General features: G+C 38.8%; 1 protein-coding gene across 13 annotated transcripts in view; it reads right to left on the reverse strand.

The window, feature by feature from the left end:
• Positions 1 to 1,420: 1,420 nt before the first annotated feature.
• ECT2L (epithelial cell transforming 2 like) overlaps positions 1,421 to 23,038 on the reverse strand; it is a 44,905-nt gene continuing 23,287 nt past the window's right edge. For 3 of the 13 annotated variants that reach the window (XM_072996087.2, XM_020815548.3, XM_020815901.3), the window contains exons 12-22: positions 18,943 to 19,125; positions 17,072 to 17,175; positions 14,573 to 14,695; positions 13,235 to 13,449; positions 12,428 to 12,575; positions 9,111 to 9,184; positions 8,115 to 8,271; positions 6,332 to 6,397; positions 5,120 to 5,208; positions 3,642 to 3,814; positions 1,421 to 2,300 (exon numbers count right to left, since the gene is read on the reverse strand). In XM_072996087.2, coding sequence (XP_072852188.2) covers positions 2,161 to 2,300; positions 3,642 to 3,814; positions 5,120 to 5,208; positions 6,332 to 6,397; positions 8,115 to 8,271; positions 9,111 to 9,184; positions 12,428 to 12,575; positions 13,235 to 13,449; positions 14,573 to 14,695; positions 17,072 to 17,175; positions 18,943 to 19,125 — 1,472 coding nt within the window. In that variant the 3' untranslated portion in view covers positions 1,421 to 2,160. Of the gene's footprint in view, positions 2,301 to 2,738; positions 2,828 to 3,447; positions 3,815 to 5,119; positions 5,209 to 6,331; positions 6,398 to 6,559; positions 6,746 to 7,015; positions 7,173 to 8,114; positions 8,272 to 9,110; positions 9,185 to 12,427; positions 12,576 to 13,234; positions 13,450 to 14,572; positions 14,696 to 17,071; positions 17,176 to 18,942; positions 19,126 to 23,038 lie in introns of those variants that run through there. The other 10 variants (XM_078383313.1, XM_020815683.3, XM_078383314.1 and 7 more) reach the window with 9 other exon arrangements.

Consider the following 23,038-nt stretch of genomic DNA (forward strand, 5'->3'; position numbering starts at 1 on the left):
ATCCATACCAGAGTTGATGAAATTGGCAGTTTGCAGCTCTTTCTACAATTAATTAACTGATCAAATCTCAGATCATGCCAGTTGGTCTGCTATTATATAATCTAGACGGTTTGCAAAGTGGTATTTTCATTTCTGAAATAGCAAATATTCAGGTATATTGAATGGAAAACTATTATACAGTATATTCAAATACCTGAATATTATAGCATATATTCAGGTATACTAAATCAAAGAAAATAACTGAAATGATTCAGATGAACATGCCACAATGGTGTCTGATAAATCTCTTAATCCAGACAGCCAGGCATCACTTTAACTATGCAGGTAACAAGAATGTACTAAAAATGAATATATTAGTATAGACAGAATAGCCTGAGCCTGATTACCAGTTACATTTCCCCCCCTCTGCTTTATATTTATACATGTTGCTGTCCTACTCAGATGGGTGGAGTGCCTGCCTTATTTCTTTTTTATGCCTTTTCCATCCTCTGTGCTTCCATTCCTTAACAGTCTAGTGCAACTGTTTGCACAACTGTTTGGCTTTAAACACAAGCAGAAGAGAGGAGCTAGCTGCTTCTCAAAAACCAAAGACTCTTGGTGATGTGATCCCTACCTTGTCATGGATGTTGGAATAACATATTCCTATCCGGCAATCTTCCAAGCCCCAATCCAGAAGGAGCCTTCACAGTGAGTGCCCAGTGGTCCATTCTGTTAAGAATACCCCAACCACCGACTGCACTACGGTGTTCAATGTCTAAAACTGAGCTATCAATTTCATTCTAGTCTAGGGTCGCAGATTTCTGTTCAGTTCTAACATTTGGATGCAAACTCTGCTGTTTAGGAAAGAACAGACACATTGTCTTATACAGCAACTAAACAATTTGAGGAGTAATCATCTGGAAGACTGGCACCTACATGCATTAACAGAAGTCCAACTGCATATTAATCATTTCTACATAATGCATGACAGGAAAAGGAATATGTCCGAACAAATGTACATCATTGTTTACAATGAAGCTTCAGGACAAGCATATATTTGATGGTATGATGAAACTGTAAGCACCAGGAAGGCAAGATTAACTGTAGATAACCTTTCCATGGTAAAGAAACAAGTTAATGCCCCCATCAACTACTTAGAAGTGGTGTGGATTCTGTAATTTAAGTAAAACCACCCAATCTTCAGCAAGAATTAGAGAAACACTTAATGCAGCATCGTAAGTGGTGTTGCACATTCCTGCTTGTTAGTAGCCTATATAAAGTCTGTCTCCAACTATGCTATTTTATGGAGCCAGCATTACAGTGTGGCGATCCCCTCTGAAGCCCCTATTCCCCCAGGCCTTCTCAAGGTTCTCGCTCTTCTTCTTTCTTCGCTGACACCAGGTATTGCTGCTTCAATACCATTTAATCAAGGAGACATGTGTGTTTTTGAAACTTAACTCTTTTATTAGATCAGGGAAGTTAACATATGATTAATATTCGATAAGCTAATCACAGCTTGCTAATCACTTGTATTTGTATCAGTTCTATTTTGACTTTAAAACTCTTATCAACTCTCTGTTCCATTCAGTGTTCTTACAGGCCTCTAACTCACTCTAATGTGGTGTTGCACATTCCTGATTGTTAGTAGCCTATATAAAGTCTGTCTCCAACTATGCTATTTTATGGAGCCAGCATTGCAGCTGTTAAGATTGATTGATTTAATTAAAATATATTTACCCTGCCTTTCTCTTTAAAAGGAGCCGAGCGCTCCTTAACATGACCCAAGATGCAGCGTTAGGGATAGCATAGATTTTCATCTTCAACCTGTGGCCAACACTTCAATATACAGTACTGCAAATTCAGCACTTATCACAATAGTGGGGCAGAATATGGATGTTAGTACAGTGATAATGTTGAGAGAAAGACTAGTTTTGTTTAAGTATTTTTCAAAAGCAAATTTGAAAAGCTGCAGGTTCAGAATGTGTTCTTGTTATGAATCATGATAAAATCAAATTCTTGCATTGGTGACTGACTGAATGATAGGTAACTACTGTAGTTTTGGGAGGTTCTTGATTTTACTTAAAGCCAGCTGTTTACAAGGAGTTGTTTTAAGCAAAGGTTAATTAAATGGTCACACCTATCTGTGACCATAGAAGTACTAATTAACCAATGTAGGAAATCTCAAGGAGAGTATATGTCCTCTTGAAGACTGCAGTTAATTGCTCTTTCAAGTGCAGAAAGCCATGGGAACTTGTCATCTTCCTCTGTAGAACAAATCCAGTGACACTTGGGTCCTTGCAGAAAGAAGGCATTTTTGATATCTGCAAAAATAAATAGTTACTGACATTCAGGATGGGAAATTTGCATGCCTTAATGATAGAGCCAGCGGTAATGTTAAGACTTCCCATCAACCCAGCCAAAGATGGGGCAACAATATGTTTTTCCAAAACTGAACAGTTGATATTCATACAGATATTGTGATGCAGATTTTCTAAAATATAGAGAAATGGCAATCTGAAAATAAGGCTTAAGAATGTTAATTTGGTGAAAAGGCTTTCCTATACCTCTAATAACCAGTTTTTTCAATGGTACCACATCACCCCTGACCTCACCCATTTTCACCACATATCATCCTTTTTAATACTGTTAGTTGCTACACATTCTTAAAAGAGTTATAGGGCACTGAATCAAAATGAGTAACTGGCTATACCTGGGACAGGATGGATGTGGAGCTCCCGCCATCCCTCACCATTGGCTGCACTGGCTAGGCCTGATAAGAGTTAAAATCCAACAACATCTGAGGAGCCACACATGTCCCACCCTTGACTTCTGCAGACAAATTCTGCCTCTAGATATGAGAGATGACAGATTTGCATCTACGAAAACTCTAGCACATAACACTCCCATTACACAATCAGTTCTGAAGTTAAGAGCTGCGCAGTTGTGGACTTCCACATGTGGCCATAATGTGAACAAGGTATAGTTGAAAGGGGCACCCTGACATATGGAGGCAGGGTCCGCTTGTCTGATTCTATTTCCCCGTCATCCATGGGGAGTAACAAAAGTTATCCCCACCATCTTTGTTAAAGGCCAGATTTAAAATGAACCCTGTTTCTGCCCATTAATGTAAATTAATTTAACAAAGGGCAGAGCTCCAGAATACTCATCATCACACATGCCGAACATGAAGTCATAAAGACATTTTTAGATGTTTATTTACCATTTCACCTTGTATTCCACTATGTTGAGAACACTTTCAGTCAAAATATTATGGCTACCATTCCACAGAAGTGTGTTAGCAATTCTACATATCCATGTCATTTTGGAACAGTGACTCTCCAATTCTCTTTGGGCTCCCATATTTTACTGGATTTTGTGGTTGGACCAGAAGCTCCACCCCCAGGATGGCCAACATTTGTCTGGAATCTGTAGTCTAACAACATCTAGGGATCCAAGATTGGCAACAACTAGTTTAAAATATTTTAATTCTCACATGAATGAGATATTTAATGTTGCATTTTGGTCCTTTTTAAGGCAATGATATTTTAAAAAGCTAATCTGTAGACAATGTTTGGATTAGAACACCTCTTTTAGCCATTCAGATACAGGAGGCGTGTGTATCATGAAATATTTATATTGCATTAGGACAATGAAAAACGAACATTTGGAATCTGGAATATCTTCTACAAGGAGTTGATGAAGTTTCACAGCTGCCAAAAAATGGTGAGTAGTTTTTGGGATCCGTTCAAAAGGCTTGTAAGAGATGCTGCATAGTGAGATTACAAGTATATCATTGAAAAGGAAAAGGGTCAGATCATGGGTGTGTTCATATAACCTGTAAAAAATGAAAGCAAAAGATCAGCCAAAATACAATATTGTTAATACAAGACTTGTGAGAAATTAGCACAGGTGCTGTGGAGGTTAACTTATCAGCATTGAGTGTACCATATTTTTCCCTGTATAAAATGACACTTTTCCCTAAAATAATTAGAGGAAAAATTGAGGGTCGTTTTATACACGGTAGTAGGGAGGGAGGGATCAAAGCGCTTTGATCCCTGCTTTCCCCTTCCACTTTTTGCAAAGGAAGTGGAGGGGGAAAGCACCCCTCCACTTTCTTTGCAAAAAGTGGAAGAGAAAAGCACTTTCCTCAGAAGAAAGTGGAGGGGAAAAGCTATTCCTTCTTTCCCCTTCCATTTTCTTTGCAAAAAGCTGCTTTCCCACTCGCAAATAGTGGAGGGGAAAAGCAGGGTTTTGCAAAGAAAGTGGAGGGGGAAAGCACTCTCCTCACAAGAAAGTGGAGGGGAAAAGAAGGAATTGCTTTCCCCCTCCACTCTCTTTACAGAAAAGCTGCTTTCCCCCTCCACTTTCTTTGCAAAAAGCTGATTTCCCCCTCCACTTTTTGCAAGGGGGAAAGCAGCTTTTTGCAAAGAAAGTGGAGGAGAAAAGCATTTTCTTCCCCAGAATGTGGAGGAGGAAAGCTGGAATCAAAGCGCCCTGCCTTCCCCCTCCAATTTCTTATAAAGAAATTTTGGGTTAGAAAGGTGGCGTCTTATACATGGGGGCATATTATACACGGGGAAAAATAGAGTACATTTATTGTAAATGATTTAGCAGAAGATTTATGAACAAAAACATTGTACTTAAGACAATCTTATTTCCTGCTACTGTTGAAGTTAATCTTTTAACTTTCAGGCATTAAAAGGAAGGGGTTTCTGTGATATGCACATCTGTCCTCGGGGATCAAGGCCATTAACTAGAGCACGGTGGGCAGTGTGCCTCTCCATATGTTGTTAAATTGAAACTCCCAACATTCCTTACCATTGGTTATCCTGGTGAGACTGGATGGGAGCTGCGGTTAAACACCATCTGAAGGACTGCATTTTGCCCACCTCTGAACTATAAACTGTCCCAGCCCAAAGTTTAGACTTTTTCTTTCTGCTTATTTGTAGCTGTGGAAATATATGCTTCTACAAATGACCACTAAATGGGTTGCATACCCTTCAACATTTGTGAAAAATTCATAAGGAAACAATTCAACAATGATGTCAATTTATGGCTACAAAAACCAAACCCTGAAAAACAGATTCTTCTAAAGCCACTCCTAATTTTGCTTACTTTATATTTGCATTGATCCATTTACCTGTATGGCATACTGACTCTTTCAGAGCAGCAGTTTAGCTGAACTACTTGTTGCGTCCTTATTAGGTACCTATTGGCCTTCAATAAGTGCTGTAAATTAAACATTAAATATGAATTTTTTAAACATTAGGCAGACCAAGGTTGATTTTTTGGGGTACAGTTTATACTTGATTGCTGATATGCAGTAATCAGTCTTCTAAAGACTTTAGAACACAAAGAGAAAGGTTATGTGTTTTTGACAATTCTATAAATGCATGTTCTCTCTAAATCATAAGTTCAAAAATACTGTGCAATTAAGACTTGTTGCACAGAACTGCAAACCAATACATTCTCACAAGACTATCATAGCCTGACTACATACAAGTGCTGATTATTCTAAAATAAATAAAACAGAAATGTGTCTTTGATTGTGGTTTTCAGTCTTCCCAAACCTGAATCCACCACTAACCTCTTTAAGAAATATGACGGCTTTTTATAGTTATTTTTTAACCTACTACCTAGGATTGCATGCAGCATGTTCCTATGCATGTTTACTCACAAATAAGTGCCTCTGTTCAATGGGGCTTTCTTCCAGAAAGTGTATACAGGATTGTTGGTTCAGTATGCAAGCATAAATATCCAATATCTTTCAGTCCTCTTAGTATGACTGACACATTCTGCCTTTAAAAGGCACTTCAAGTGACTTCAGTTTCTCATTCATCATTTTTCCTCCAGCCTCCCTGTATCACTTTACTGCAGTAAGGCACATTAAAGCACCCTTTGCCCTAGTAGTTTCTCTGCCTTTCATACAATTTTCACAGACTTGCATGTGGTACATCATTCCATTCCTTAGAATCAGCTGCTAAAAACTGTTTGCTTTTGGTATGCATCAGCTGTGTGTATCTTGTACTATGTGCTCTTGACTTACACCAACTTTTCCTGTAAACAAATGTGATCTTCAGTGAATGGATTTTTTCTCCCTATTTATTAATGGATATACACAAACACAATTCACTCTTGGGCCAGCTCTTGCCTTGATTACACATAAAGGATACATTTTTTTTGCACTACATTTAACAGAGACCAATCTGTGGCCCTTCCAACTGTTCTTAGACTGCATCTCCTAGCTGCTTTGGCCATCACCATCAATGTGAAGGATAATGGAAATTGCAGCCCAACAATCTCTGGAAGGACACAGCTGTCCATTCTTCAGGGAGACAAATCAAATACTTACAGGACATCCTTGGATGAGACTTTGTGTACTTAATAGCTGATCATCTCTGCCCACATTTTGTTTTAGCTGGAAATTCAATACAGTGAAGGTAAAACAATGCAAGCTTTCCAAGGACCACGAAGGGACGCTGTCTGTAATGCTTATATCCAAAGGCCATTCATGTAAATACATGAGCTGCCCCCCCCATTTTCTATAAGATTAACAGGAGTGCACTGCATCTTTTGAGGATACCTTTTTAAAAGAAAAGAAGAGCAGTACAAGCAAATATGACTCTGTTTTAGAACACAGTATGGTGGGACAGGTGGGATCATGTCCTCTGATGTCATTGGGCTCATGGTGGAATCCCTGTGTGGAGCTTGGGAACTCCGCTCTGGGATCTGACTTTCTATCACCTCATGTCCTAAGGTTCATTTTCTAGGATGGAAAATAGGCAGAATTTGCTCTAATAATGTAGACACAAAGAAGCACTAATATATTGGCAGTAACACAAAGAACAAGTTGGGTTTCTGTACACACACACACACACACACACAGAGAGAGAGAGAGAGAGAGAGAGAGAGAGAGATATTCACTCACTGAAGAGGACAGGGAAGCCATCTGTCTGGTACTACTTTAAAATTCCCATAAAGGCTTTGATTATCAGTGTTGTCACATGTTTTCATGTTTTTAGTGAGTGACTTGCCTTTCGGAAATTGGCTAAGTTACTTTAAAAAGAGGGTAACATCTTGATAAATTAGCACTTAAATCTGACCTGAAAGCCATACCCTTTTAAACATAAACACAGAATTTCCACCAGCATTCCTTCCAGTCATCGTGAAGCTAAGAAAGTTGAGGGCAGACTCTGAAATCATAAGGTGAACTTGCATACATCTCTTATTCTTTTTTATTGTTTGAGGATCTAACTAGCCATTTGTTTGTTTATATCTATTTCTAGTTCTTTAAAAGTTGCATATATCAAAGCTTACATGTTTTTATTTTACAAAATTGGAATAAACACAATAAATTAATTATAATAAATTAAAAGCTGAAAATAAATCATTAAGAAGTTGGCACAGTTGAGATGGCTTTGCTTGGTACCAACAGGATAACAATTTGGGGGCCAAGTACTTCTGTCTGGACAGGGAACTGCACAAACCAGGCACTCTCCTTGGAAAAACCTCTGATTGCCATCTATCTATCTATCTATCTATCTATCTATCTATCTATCTATCTATCTATCTATCTATCTATCTATCTATCTATCTATCTATCTATCTATCTATCTATCTATCTATCTATCTATCTATCTATCTATCTATCTATCTATCTATCTATCTATCTATCTATCTATCTATCTATCTATCTATCTATCTATCTATCTATCTATCTATCTATCTATCTATCTATCTATCTATGGAGGCTGGCAGAACTTGGAGATGCCTTCAGAGCTGTTATATGGGAAAGCTGTAATTAGATCCCTGAATATGAAGAGTATAGCCATGATACCAAGTAGAATTTCTGGGATTTCTCTGGCAATAGTAGGGGCTCAGGGCAGTTGCAAAAATGGTGGACAGATCTGTAGCCTTGCTCATCCCTTGGGACCTCCACTATGTAAGGAGAAAGGATTATGCCCTTTGTACTCGTAATCCAGAATTGGGGGGGGGGGGAGACTGTCTTCTTGAAAAGACAATTACATTGGGAGATCAAGTCATGTATATCCTATGAAACATGTAGTTAGTCCTGAGTGTATCAGTGATTCTTTTGAGTTCCTCATACCAAAAGGAATACAATATAACAGACAGACCTGATCTACGTAATCCCTGTATTGTTCCATTTGCTTAATTGCAGCAGTCACATCTTCACGGTCAGTGTGTTCTGCAGGAGTGTGAAGCTTCAAAGCATACAAGAGGTTTAGGTACTCTTCAATCCTCTTAGAAGGACATAACAGAAGTTCTTGTAGACTACACATTATATGTAAACATAATGTTGTAATTAGAAAAGGAAAAAGACATGTGCTATAATATTCAAGTATTTTATGCTAAAATCGTTGCTCTATCTTGCTCTTCAAAGCCAACTAACAGTTCCATAAATTAAAATGTATGCTAAGACATGTCTTCCTAGCTATTATACACCCACTTGTCATATCTTGGATCATCGCTATATAGGCATTTTGCTCGTTCAGACTGGACATAGCTGTTTTATGTTTCATTGCAACCAAGAAACTCTATTATGATGTGCAACTTTAAAGGATCACAATAGACATTGTCAGAATGCCTGGAGCTTCAGCAGCTAGTACTCTGTTTGAGGACCTGGCTTCCCACCACCTTGTGTCCTGGGATGGGAAATAGGAAGGAAATATGGACATGAAGAAGTGCAAAAATGTTGTAAATAACATGGAGAACTAGTTGGATTATTTCATAATTAGTTTTTACTTCCCCCATTCACATTTTGTAGATAGAAAACTACTCACAAGTTTAGTTACAACATTGCGCAGGCTGTAATGTTGCTATGTCCCCACTCTATAATGCGTTTTTCCCTTGCGGACTAATCTAACCAAAGACGTACAGTTATGGCTGAAGTCTCACCACCACGGCTTACGATGCATGAGCTTATCTATTCTGTTTTTTCTACATTTGTTATGATCATTGGTTTTACTTGAACGGGCCATCAGCAAAATATGTTTAAAGTTAGCATGTAAACATATTTTGCTGATGGCACATTCAAGAAAGATGTGCAAATTGCCAGCATGTGGCTTACTATATGTTGGCTGTCTTTGAGTATTTCAAACTGCCAGGCTTACCTCCTCATAGAGGTAATCACAGTCCTATCATGTCTCCTCAAGAAAGCACGGAATACTGGGATAGTTTCTCTGCACTGCAAAAGCAAGAGATGTTACAAACGATGTCAATGCAACTTGACTTTAAAAAGCAACAACGGCAGACCAAGAAAAGAACAGGCAATACAACTTTCATGACCTTGTACTATGATCTGTTCTGCCACACCTAGTCCTCCCATACTGCCATTGTGGAGCAGGCTTGAGCTCCTGTCTTATGGCAGCTCTAGCACTGGCATGCTAGTATGACTGAGGAGGAGCACCCACTCAATAAATTTGTGCTACTGAGAAAACGATGAAAGGCCAGAAAGGCTGTAAGCCAGATGAGGGCTTTCTTCTAATCCTAAGAACAGTGACTCTTGATTTCCCCTCTGCTGGTATATTAGTTGAACCTACACAGAAGGCAAAGGGTATTTGAAAAGCGTTTAAAGGCCAATTGAAAAAAATGCCTCTCTACACCCACAGACTGCTGCTGCTGTTGTTGTTGTGTGTAGTTGAGTTGCTTGTGAATTATGGCAACCCCAGGAATTAGTGGTTTTCAAAAGGTCCTGCCATTAACAGCCTCGTTCAGGTTTTGCAAACTCAAGGACATGGCTTCCCTTATTGAATCAGTCCAGCTCATGTTCCATCTTCCTCTTTTCCTTCTGGCTTCTACTTTTCCTAGCCTCATTGTCTTCTCCACTGAGTCTTGTCCAGACAGTCTTGTCTGCTGGCTGCTTTAACTACAGTGACATAAATCCTGACAGAATAGGTTTGGTGGGAAACATAAGGCTAAGCACCAAGGGATTCCCCAGATCACATGCTTAATGCACAGACGCTGAGGGAAATCTATGCACTCAAATATTCACAAGCCTATTAAAATGCATGATAAAAGCACATGGCCAAGGTTCTTCATGGAAAGTGAATCATGTTAAAGCTTCGTATAAAGGACATCCCTCCAGATGTTTAGATTAGAAACCCTCCAGATGTTTAAACTGGAATTGCCATCAAAGCACCCACTATAGCCTGTGATCTGGGAATATAAGGGTTGTAATTCAAGGCCAGACTCCTGCTCTTTGTGGGTAGAACATGTGTCTCCCAGTAGAGATCCTATGATCTCTGGCATGCTGTCACATGAGCCAGAGATCTAGCACTGAGCATAAAAAGTGGGGCTTATGCTCAGTACTGGATGCTTCCTTGCATAAGCTTTAGAAAAGCTCACTGAAAGTGTGAGTAGGGAGAGGAGCGACTGCTATAGGGCATGGTGGTAAGAAAACAGGCATGTAATCCAGTTTGCAAGCAATCAATACAAATTAAGGTTCAGATTCTGACTTGGTATATTCTGAGCATTACTAAAGTTGAGCTTCACCCTTCCCCCCCTCCCAGTGATCTAATTTTATTTCAAAAACAGCTTTAAATGTGTAAAATACATACATTAATATGAAAATGAGAAGCAAAATCAGAATAAAACACAGGCAGTTTATGTAACACAGACTTCATTGACAGGTAACAAGAAAAAGATAACATTGCTAGTAAAATGTTTCTAACACTAATGACTTAGGAAGCTTAGCTTTGAAGGTAACATCATATAGGCTAAATATCCAGATACCCAGTCACATGAAAAAGAAAATACACCGTCTTTGAATTCTATGGTTTTATGTATCAGGGCATAATAAAAATCATCTGGTCCTCAGCTGGTCTGAAAATTAGGTAAATACAACCTTAGATGAACAAAAATGCATGGCATATTACATCATGTCATGATTTATTTCACAGAAATAAAGCCAAAATGGAATTGTCCAGGTCCTTGTACATTACAGAACAAATAATTACACCTTTGTGCAATCTGCCAGATGAATAGTATTTTTGCCAGAGTAACGACTGTTTACCACAGTCTCTAGAGACTGAAGGGTGCCTACATACTAATGACTGTTTAAGGCAATATGAAAAAAAGGGAGACCAAATATGGGATGGACGGGTTCCTCAAAAGAAGCCACAGGCTTTTGTTTACAAGATGTGAGCAGGGCAGTTGAGGACAGGACATGCTGGATATCACTCATGCATAGGGTTGCTATAAGTCAGAGGTGACTTGACAGCACATAACATACATGACGGTGGTCATCCCGCTCATATATTGGCACCTTTCTGCTTTGCTAAAGTAGCAGATGGTTTCAAAGAGCTTCAGTATGTCAGCACCACAACATGAATGTTCATCCTTTAAGCCAGGAAATTCACAAAGGCAAAGACAAAAGATCTCAATTAAATGTGCTTTATGCTTTAAGGATATCAGGCTGCTAGTGGTATTAATTAGAAGTTTGTGTATCTGCCATAGGGCACAAGAACAAGAATACTGCCATGTCATGCAATAACAGAAAAATCATTCCTTGAAAGGGAAATAAACAATGTGTTGAGTCTGGTGAGATGAGATACAACAGAGAATCTACCCCAGAACAATGTTTCGTTGGGAGGCATTGAATGTTTTCCTTGGTAAGTTTTTTTTAAAGTGGGTTGGGAACTCAATCTCACCACGCAGCTGTCTTCCTTGTTCTTGGATTTTGCTACAGCTATAATTTACCCTCTTTTTTGTGGGTGGTATGGTATCTAGAGCAGTCTTCCAAAATCTGGAGGCTGCCAGTTGTGTTTGATGTTAATCAAAAATAACATACACTAGCCTCAAGGAGGAAACTGGAAATCCTCAAAGCACAATCAAAAGCTACCTAAGACCCATTTTTGGCTCCACGGCCATAAGAGATTAAAAGAAAGGATTTTAAGAAACAAGTTGTACAGATGTACAAATTGTACATGCAAAATGCTTCCACCGCTGGCAAGATATAAACAGAGAACACTCACAACCAGTTTTAACACCAACTGACAGGGAGTGGTTTGAGCTTCAACACATACATTAGAAAAATCAGCTTCTTATTGTTCCTTTCCTTCCAGAATTTGAATGTCATGACAACTACAGTACTTTGATTTGGCATTTGGCAGCTAGTCTAAATGATGATGTTGTGTCGCATCTAAACCAACCTCCAAGGGTCCTCAACCAAATACCTCCTTTCTGCATGCCTTTTCCCATCTATTTTGTCTTGAACAATCAGTAAATTTCATTTCTACCATGCCCAAAGTATTCTAGCTTTCTGTATTTAATGTGTTTTATGCTTTCTTAGTCTGTATTAATTTGCTTTAGTACTTCCTTGTTGGTCATTCTTCTCAACCCATAAGAATAAGATACAGAACAATGGGACAGAGTGGAATATTGCAAAGTACATCCATTTTCAAGTGCTGTAACTATGGTTCATTCTTACCTTGTCTATGGTTTTCAGGATTACAGCATAATTATTGAAAAAGTTTGTGTATGTTTGAAGCTGATGGCCAAATGTTATGAATACCTCTCCTATGTTCTGGGCTGGGCTCCATTCTTTCAGCCTTTCTGTTAACTCACCTAGAAACCACCTGTGCATGAAACAGACAGAAGGGTGTGTCTCTCTCTTTGTCTCTGCGTACAGGCAAGTTCAAACAAACTATAATGATAATGTGTTTGCAGGTTTCAGGAGAAACTTCTCTCCCATTTTGAGTGATGATTTAAAGCTTGTTTCAAAATGTATTGGTTGCTGTGAACCATGCAGCTCTTGTCTAGCTGCGTACTAGCAGATCAAACCCCCAGTGTGAATACAGAGGATTGATGAGTATATAGTGGTTTGTACATGCTGTGATACATTTGTCATTCATAATATATTTGATGCTCAAATACCACAGACAGTTTCACCACATTCTCAAATATGCAATGTGAATCAAGGATTCACATTGCAAATTTTGAATCAAGGATTCAAATTTTGAATCAAGGATTCCAAACCTTGTTGTTTTTTGACTACAACTCCCAAAATTCCCTGGAGGATTGTGGGAAATGTAGTCCAAAAAGTAACATTCTCAAGCTCTGATATGCTTGTGATATCCCCTTTGCCTTAAGGAACACTGAAGTTTGACCTATAGCCAGTGGATTTAGAAGTCTTGCACAGCAGGTCAGATACACATATACTGCATTTAGAATGGGATAGTGATTTAGGGATAGTGATTTATCATAATGGGCTTCAAAATAGTCAGAAAAAAATTACCTGTTCAGTTGTAATATGCACAATATATCAGTGAAAATGAGCTGAACACTGAGACTATTTAGGATTGCTCGATTTGACGCTAATGCTGCATTCAGTGGCTTAACATAAACATCCCTTACAATCTCCAGAGTGTGCACATAGTTTCCTTCACTTAACAGGAGTTCTCTGGCAAGGCTTTTGCGCTTGTCTGAGGTGTCTTCATATCGTTTACCACTCTGAAAGTTAAAGTACAGAAATACAAGTTACCTTACATATTTCAGCATCTGAGATTCAGCCTGGGATATTTATAATCAAAAGTGCATTTCTAAGAGCTTCACACTCACATTTAGGGCAGGCTGCGCATTTAACCAAGAAAATACAAAAAACAGATCAGGATATTTATGTTATGATAGAAACGTCTTTGGATACATTCCAATATGCACTCACTTGGGAGTATGGATTTTCTGAAGAGATAATATTGCCAGTTATTGTACTTTGTATTTCATACATAGTATCATTCACTTCTCTCACTTTGGGACACAGAGTACATAGAGAGTGTATCAGATCTATAAATCTTCTTTAAAAAAGTGGTCCCCAACCTTGGTTCCCCAAATGTTCTTGGACTGCAACTCCAAGAAGCCTTCACCACTAGATGTGCTGACAAGAACTTTTGGAAGTCACAGTCTAAGAACATCTGGGGAACCATGGTTGGGAATCACTGTTCTAAAACACTATGTTGTGACAGAGATCTGGAAGGCTGCTTGCATTAGATCTTGAAATGGGCTTAATTTGTCTTGTACTCCCTAAGTAATGGCCATCTTGGCTCAAAATGCTGGAGATTACAGAGTAGAAAGTTGGACATGAAATATCTTGTGGGATATGAGGTGCTGAAGAGCATGTCAATAAAAACATTAAAAAGCTATTACACTATTTAGATACTTGGATTTAAACTATTTTAACACCAATTGGCTGAAATCCTGTTCTGTGCCTATGACTGTGTAACTTAAGTTGCACAATCTATTACAAAATATGCACCAAGGTGGAGATCTTATCTGAGAAGCAGTTCTACAGCTGCTGATTGTGTTGCCAACTGTGTGGTCAGTTGTGTGGCCCACTGCATGGTCCACTGCACTGTTTATTATGTAGTTCATTGTGTGTTTCTTTGCACAATGAGATATGTGGACTGCTTGGGCATAATCCCCCATGAACTTCTTCAGGCATAACTTTACAATATACTAAGCACACTAGGATTTCAGCCACAGTTTCTCTATTCTTTAATCAGGCTGCAAAATAATAGGGTTGAATGGAAATACTAGAAAGCTACAGCGCATGCCCAAGACAAGCATGGTTCCTTTTTACCTGAACTGACACACCAACACATGCTTCTCTTGTGCTGGCAGTCGAGACAACCTGGTTTCTGAACTCTTCTTTTTTGATACTTTTCTTCATCAGAAAGTGTGACAGAAATTCAAGTGGGTTTTCCTATTAAACCACAAAAGGAAGTAGTATAGTATGTTTATTGTCCCTTTTCTAAGCAAAGACAACTATTTGCTACGTGAGTCAAAAGGAGGGACAGAGTAAGCTGTATATCAGTCAAATTCCTTTAATCTGATTTCCGTTTTTGGCTTGATGACTGTTGGAATTCCTTTCAGTTCTACAATTCTATTAATCAATAAATTCAGTTAGGTTTCCACAGGTCCAGCATCATGATAACAAATGGAATCTGCATAATAGGGTTGAATGACATGATCCTATAAGACTAAATCAAAATGTTAATCCCAATTAGAGTAAACTACATGAATGAATAGATAGCAGGGACATGGTGGCTCTGCGGGTTAAACCACAGAAGCCTCTGTGCTGCAAGGTCAAAAGACCAGCCGTTGTAAGATCAAATCCATATGACGGAGTGAGCTCCCGTCGCTTGTCCCAGCTCCTGCCAGCCTAGCAGTTCAAAAGCATGTAAATACGAGTAGATAAATAGGTACCACCATGGTGGGAGGTAACAGTGTTCCGTGTCTAGTTGTGCTGGCCACGTGACCATGGAAACTGTCTACGGACAAACGCTGTCTCTACGGCTTGGAGATGGAGATGAGCACCATGCCCTAGAGTCGGACATGACTGGACTAAATGTCAAGGGGAATCTTTACCTTAATGAATGGGAGTTGTTCTGTCCATCTTAGGTCAGTAAATACTCAATAATCCATTCATGAGGGATTAAGAAGTGGATTGAACCCATAGCCTCTTTTAGGATTACTTCAATGCCTTCAGAAATTTTTCTTTGAAGTACTTAATTGTGAGCGTCATGAATTCTGAAGTCTCTTCATCACTTGGACAGTCACTTCACATGCTATGAGAGTGGCAGTCGGTGCTAGAAACAAACTGGATCCATGACTGAGGGAGAGGAGCTTCTAAACAAACATCATACAGCAGCATTCCATCATGCCGCTATCGTGCGAAACTGTTTGCCAAAGTCTTTTGATTCTAACAGGCATTATTTTACACCACAAGGGCATGGAATGAAACGTTTTTGGTTTGTGTACCACAAAAAAGGGTGTACTTCTCCATGAGCCTCACCAAAGCTTCCTGTATACTCGGGACAAAATCATTGCTGGAAGAATGTTCAGAGCATGAAAGTGGGGTAGCAGAGTGTACGATAAAGGTTGAGACATGGCATGCTTGCAAGTCCTAAGCAGCAAATATTAGCACAAAAACATTTCATCGCCAAGCTATTTATTTCTAACAGTTCAGTTCTCCTTAGAAGATGGAAAAAGAACATTAATGCTTGCTATCACTCATATTTTGAACTATGCTAGCTGGAGATTTCTGAGAGTTGCAGTATAAGAAAGTAACCTTTCCAAGCTCTATTCCTCTCTCAGTTTATTGTGGCCCAGACCACAAGGCTCTTTGTTGTTTGACTGCCCTCTCAACCAAAGCCAGACATCCTAGTAGTGACAATGTTGCAGTTGCCTCGGATGCTGGAAGGCAAGGAGCAGTTGAGAGTTATTAGAGGACAGAACCTCAAGATTTGGTGGAGGATGCTATCACTGGGCAATGTTGATTCAGTGTCTAGTCTTGTCAGCTTTCATACTTGGAGTGGGAAGGGAGTATCATCATAGCCTTTGTGTCAAACAACAAAATCTCTTCAGCCAACCCTTTAGGAGAAATGATGGGCTGGTGATGTTTGGCCTAAGCCAATTCACATGGCATTTATCCTAGTAGCACATCTGTGGTACTAGAGGTACAAGGATGGAAGTGCCACAGCAATGCCAGTAGTGGCTAGTGAAGAAGTACAAGGCTTTGGTAGATGGCATCTTAGGACCAGTACAGTGAGAATATTCTTTCCCATCAACATTGTCAGAATATAGAAATTTTATAGGCCTGAACATGTATAAGTGTATCATTAACGAGCTGCCATTGTGCACAGATGTGAGAATGCTGAATCACTCTGGAGATGATGCAATGTCTTGAAACCAGAAGAAGACCAGGTGCAAAGGATGACGTCATCTGTCTTCTGATTGGACAAAATATGCCATGTACATGCATATAAGTGGACTGTGGCTTTGTGTCTTTCTCTTCCTCTTCCACCACTTGCTGCCATGCATGCTGTCAGATTGTATAAAGAGTTCCTGCCATGCTGTTAAGATGCCTGCCTGTAAATATCTGTAAATACTGTAAATACAACCGTCTTGCAACAAAAGAAGAACCTGTGTCTTCAGTAACTCTGCGTATTTCTACTGTCGCCAAATTCCGTGACAAACATTAGAGTGCATTAAGCTGATAATGGCCTTGAACCAATTTAAGCAACACCTAACAGTTAAACTTTGAGATAATTCAATCAAAACCATTAGCTTAACTCACCTGGTTTCCTCTTGAAAGTTCAGTTAATCCATCAGCTAAAGCCTGGGCTATTCCTTGATGGTTTTGAACTTCAGACCAGCTCAGAGTGTCAAACATAATCTGACCTGCATATAGCAATTAATTACTGAAATGTTAAAAACTTGAAAATGGAACAGGCTTCTCATCAAAAAATGGAGTAATCGGATTACAGCAAAAGGGAATCTATAATAAATTAAATCATCTGATGAGTCAGACTGTAAGACAATTTTAGTTTCTTCAAGCTTTTCTCAGTGATACAGTTTATCAACAATACATAATTGCTAGTAGATCCCACCATGAGAAATGATCCAAAATTAGATATCTATTGATCTTGATACACAAGGAATTAATCCTACCTTGTTTTCCCCAATGAATCAAGTTAAAAAAAAAACCCTAGTCAGAGGGCTCATTCATACAGAGTGTTTGTTTCCCATATGCACCTGATTGTACACTGATGATCGTGGTGTTTTTCTTACCATCCAAACAACACAAGGCTTAAATCAGGAACAACTCTGAGAAAGAATGACAAAAAACCTAGCTTTATGTGGTTTTTCAAACTGTCTCCTGTAAGAGTTCTGTTCCTGCTGCAGAGGTTAGAAGGTAAAAACAGTCAGAGGTTTTCAGTAAACAGAAGCAAGCAGGCAAAAATATACAACACAGATCATTTTGAAAGGGGTTCCTTACAATTTTTTACAAAGACTATTTTCAATGGAGCCAATTTCTAAAATGAATTAGCAGTGGGTGTCTGCTGTTATCTCAGAACTTTCCAATTTTAGCAGTTACCCAACTGTGCTATGGAGCAGGGGGTAGCAGAACTGGTGGACGTCTTTGTATCTCCTGCTTGCCTGGAAGCCATAGAGAGGCCGGGGTACTGTTGGGAGTAGTTTAACTTCTATTTGACATTTATGGGTTATTATAAGTTGCCCAACTTCCCAAGAAGCTTTATAGTTTTTCCCATATTTTCCCTTCCTGCTTCTAACATCTGTTCCACAAAAGACGGCAGTTCCAGTGGGGAGGAAAAGGAAAGAAGAAAAGTGGAGTAAGAGGAAGAAGGAGGCCCATTTCCTAAATAAACAAAGACATAATTGAGCAGAGGGGATAATCTTTAAAGAGTTTATTCACGATTTTTGAAATATTTTAGAAAAAAATTATTGTAGAGATCTAATTTCTTGAAGACAAGAGAAGCTGACTTTAAAATATAATAATGTAGACAGAACTTTAACAAAATCCACACTGTTTGGTACAGTGGAGTAAGCACAAAGGAGTAAGGGAAAAATTGTTTGCCTAGAGACAATGCGTGCATGAGTACTGCATTTCAGTATGTCTATATAAGAATAGAACATTGGCTGAAATTCTGTTACTGCAAGTTACACAGTATAAGGCTGATGATATCATCAGCTGTGGTGATTTTTCAGGAATTAAAAAATTAAAATTAAAACATTCTGATTTCACACACACAGAGAGAGAGAGAGACAGAGAGCCAAAGTCCCCAGCAGAATCCCTTTCATTTTTAATCCGCTTAGGGCTGCAGCACAGGGATGGAAGTATTTAACTATAAAACATCATCGTCACCAGAATGACCTTACCATGATTCCCATGGTAAGGTCATTGGGACCTTCAGGAGAGAAACTAGAAACATTTTATTACCAAAAAATTGCTGTGGCTGATCACGTCATCAGTATTGCATGGCATTACTTGTGCGAGGGAATTTTAGCCATTAAATAATAGCCATTCCTTCCATACATGGTGGAATAATAACTGTACAAACATGTTACATTTTTGAAACGTATAACCCGTTACAACAGAGTTTTAACCTCAGCTATATTTTGAAAGCAACAATTAAAAGTATTTACCAATAATCTTGCCGGCCACATGTTTCTGCAAATCACAAAAATATGGTCTCAGATTTCTCCTGGCAGCTTTCAGTGCATCTTCCAACAGTTCTGTGAATCTAAGCCACACCAGCAGTTTTGTTTCAGAGAAGTAGAGGAATGGAGGATAGTTGTCTTTCTGATTTCCCAGCCATTCACTGAGAACTATAATGATACAAAATATAATTTTTCTTTTTTTTTCACTTAGTAAGTATAGTTGCAAAAGGTGATCAAGTATGTTTATGGGCACTGTATCAGACTTTACTGTCAAGAATAGTTTTGCATTAGCTAAAGAACAGAGTAACCAATATATTTTTATGAGCATAATTCTGCCTTTTCAAACTGGGAGGAGGTAACAAGTAGGTACCCCGGGGCTCAATCCTGGGTCCAGTACTCTTCAACATTTTTATTAATGACCTGGATCAAGGGACATAGGGAATTCTAATAAAATTTGTGGATGACAGAAAATTGGGTGAAATAGCTAACACTCTGGAAAACAGACACAAAATTCAAAATGATCTTGATTGGCTTGAACACTGGGCTGAAAACATCAGAATGAAATTTAGCAGAGTAGCCTGGTGGGCCAGATAGGTGGGGTATAAATCAAATAAATAAACAAATAAACAAATAAACAAATAAACAAATAAACAAACAAACAAACAAACAAACAAATAAATAAATAAATAAATAAATAAATAAATAAATAAATGAATGAATAAATAAATAAATAAATAAATAAATAAATGCAAAGTACTGCACCTAGGAAAAAGAAACCAAACACACAGTTACAAGATGGGGGCTATCTGGCTTAGCAATACTACGAGTGAGAAGGATCTCAGAATCATCATAGATCACAAGCTGAATATGAGCCAATGGTGTGATGAGGCTACAAAAAAGGCAAATGCTATTTTAGGCTCTATTAACAGAATTATAGTATCCAAACCCTGTGAAGTACTAGTTCTGCTCTATTCAGCACCAGCTAGACCTCATCTTCAAAAAGGATGCCAGCAAATTGGAACAAGTTCAGAGGAGGGAACAAGGATGATCAAGGGGCTGGAAACCAAACCTTATGAAGAAAGACTGAAAGATACTTGAAAGGTTGTCATATAGAGGAGGGGCAGGATCTGTTCTCAGTCATCCATGACTGCATGAGACGCAACAATAGGCTCAAATTACAGGAAGCAAGATTTCAGCTGAATATTAGAAAAACTGTTAGAGCAGTATGGCAGTAGAACCAATTATCTTGAGAGGTGGTGAGTGGTCCGACACTGGAGGTATTCAAGAGAAATTTAAACGACCACCTGCCAGCCAGATATCCTTTGATTTGTATTCCTGCGCTGAGCAGGGGGTTGGACTTGATGGCCTTATGAGCTCCTTCCAACTTCATGATTCTTTGATTCCCTGGTGTGGTGCCTTCCAGATGTGTTGGACTTACAACTTCCAAAGCTGGCCAAGGAATTATGGGAGGGCAATGTTTTAGGCCAGTGTGATGTATCTATCAAGCTGTTATTAAATACTGAAATGTAAATGTTTAATTGTAGTTTTAGAAGACGTAACCATGTTAGTCTGTGCAAGCATATCAGGCAAAATCCAAAGAAACACAACAAATATTAACACACACAAAACAGCAAACAAACAAATAGGAACACGCAAATGGACCACAGGACAGCTACACAGAGAGGGAGACTGAAGCCTGCCACAGACACAGATGCCACTCTGCCCACATATCTATTCTGGCAACACAATCAAAAGAACTAACAATGCCATACACAATATCAAAGGCATCTTCACTTGTTCTTCAGCTAATGTGATCTATGCCATCTTTTGCCAACAATGCCCCTTTGTACTCTACATAGGACAAACAGGACAATCTCTACAGAAACAGATCAGCAGCCACAAATCTGACATCCAAAGCCACAATGTACAGAAACCTGTCTCCAACCAGTTTAGTCTACCAAGTCACTCTGTGAAAGATTTGAAAGTCACAATTTCAGAACAGAATCATTACAAATCAAGAACACAGAGGGAAATAGCTGAAGTAAAACTTATGCTCAAGGTAAAGGTAAAAGTAAAGTTTCCCCTTGACATTTAGTCCAGTTGTGTCTGACTCTAGGGGGCGGTGCTCATCAGCATCTCCAAGCCATAGAGCCAGCGTTTGTCTGAAGACAGTTTCCATGGTCATGTGGCCAGTGTGACTAGACATGGAATGTCATTACTTTCCCACCGTGGTGGTACCTACTTTTCTACTTGCATTTGCATGCTTTCAAACTGCTAGGTTGGCAGGAGCTGGGACAAGCGACGGGAAATCACTTATAATAGCTGAAATAAAACTTATGCACAAATGTAGGCCTAATTACTGCATGTAACCAATGAACATTTACAATGTGAAACTGATATTTTCATCTGCATTTCATTCCATTTCATTTTGTTTCTTTATATCTGATGAAGTGGATATGTCCATGAAAGCTCACATTAATAATATAATAGTCTTTAAGGTGCCAAATATTTTTGTGTTTTGTTTCGTTTCTTTGGATTTTTGCCTGTGTTTTAATTGTTTATACAGTAGTGCTTGTGAACCAAAGCAACAATACTTATAAGAGCCTTGTTCTGGAATAGCTGACACCCCCCCCCGTCTCCTTCCCAAATTGTTAAATATACATCCTTTAATTACGCATAGGAGGGTAAAGATTCCTCCAAAATTGGACTGATATTTGTCCATCAATTATAATGGTCTTTCTCCCCTTGCCAGAGAAAAGGCATTCATTGGGAACGAGCTCTTGCTTTTCCTCTTCTTGAATGGTGGGATTCCTGTTGTCAGACCATTAGAAAATGGGCCTATGCTCTTAACTGTTTGTCTATTTATATAGAAATGTGCATACCAAGCCAGACTGTGACCTCCTTCAGTTTCCTATTGCATGGTTTCATTTAATTAATTATATTTAAATTACATGCCACCTTTTAGGAGAAACCATTTGAGGCAGCATACAATCAAAATGAAAACCAAAAAAAATTGTTTTTTAAAAAAAGAACAATAAGAATACAGTGGGGTCTCTACTTAAGAACGTCCCTACTTAAGAGCAATCCAACTTAAGAACAGCTCCATTTGCTAAATTTTGCTTCTACTTGAGAACAGAAATCCAAGATAAGAACAGGAAAAAAAACCTTTCCTGCTCTTTTTTTAACCTTAGGTCATCTTAGGTTAAAAAAATTTCTCCCCCTAGTGGTAGAGTTCACCTATGGGAACTAATGCTTCAATGTACGAACACACCTCTATATAACAAAAAAACAGCCAGAACGGATTAATTGGTTTTCAGTCCATTCCTATGGGAAATTTTGCTTCAACTTAAGAAAGTTTCAGCTTAAGAACACCATTCCAAAACGGATTAATTTCTTAAGTAGAGGTTCCACTGTAGTTTCTATGGACGGAAAAGAGCAGATACGGATTAAATGGTTTTCAATGCATTCCTATGGGAAATGCAGATTCAACATAAGAACTTTTCAACTTGAGAACCACCTTCCAATACGGATTAAGTTCTTAAGTAGAGACCCCACTGTAACTGTAAAATGGAAATTAATAGTTAAAATAAGATAGTACCATATAACCACAAGTGCAAAAGAAACTGGAAATATCCAGTGAAACCCAACATAAAGGAAAGACAAAGTCCCGAGAGGCAGAAAAGCAGGTTTTGTTCAAAGTCTATTGTTTTTCAGTCAATTAATTACTCTGGGGTCTTCTTCAGGAGTAATAAGTTAAAGAGCCTACAGAGATCTCTGATAACCTGTGTCTTTGGCAAGGTGAGAAATTAGTGACCAGTTGGTACTTAATGAAATCATTTATTGAAACTATAGGTTAAGGCAGGCAGGTAAATCAATAGAACCTCTTTGGGTGTCTGTAATGGTGGCACCAAGTAGGCATCAATTGGAAAAGGGACCCCACAAGTGGTACTAGGCACTATGCCTGTGACTGCCAGCCTCACTGTTTTTACACAGGCTGGCGCATAAGTAGGACCAGCAATGCCCATTTCAGAATGCAAGCAGGTTGACATGGTTTACAATGTTCCTTCAAGTAACCTAAACT

Source organism: Pogona vitticeps, chromosome 1 (assembly GCF_051106095.1).
Source record: "Pogona vitticeps strain Pit_001003342236 chromosome 1, PviZW2.1, whole genome shotgun sequence".
NCBI lineage: Eukaryota > Metazoa > Chordata > Lepidosauria > Squamata > Agamidae > Pogona > Pogona vitticeps.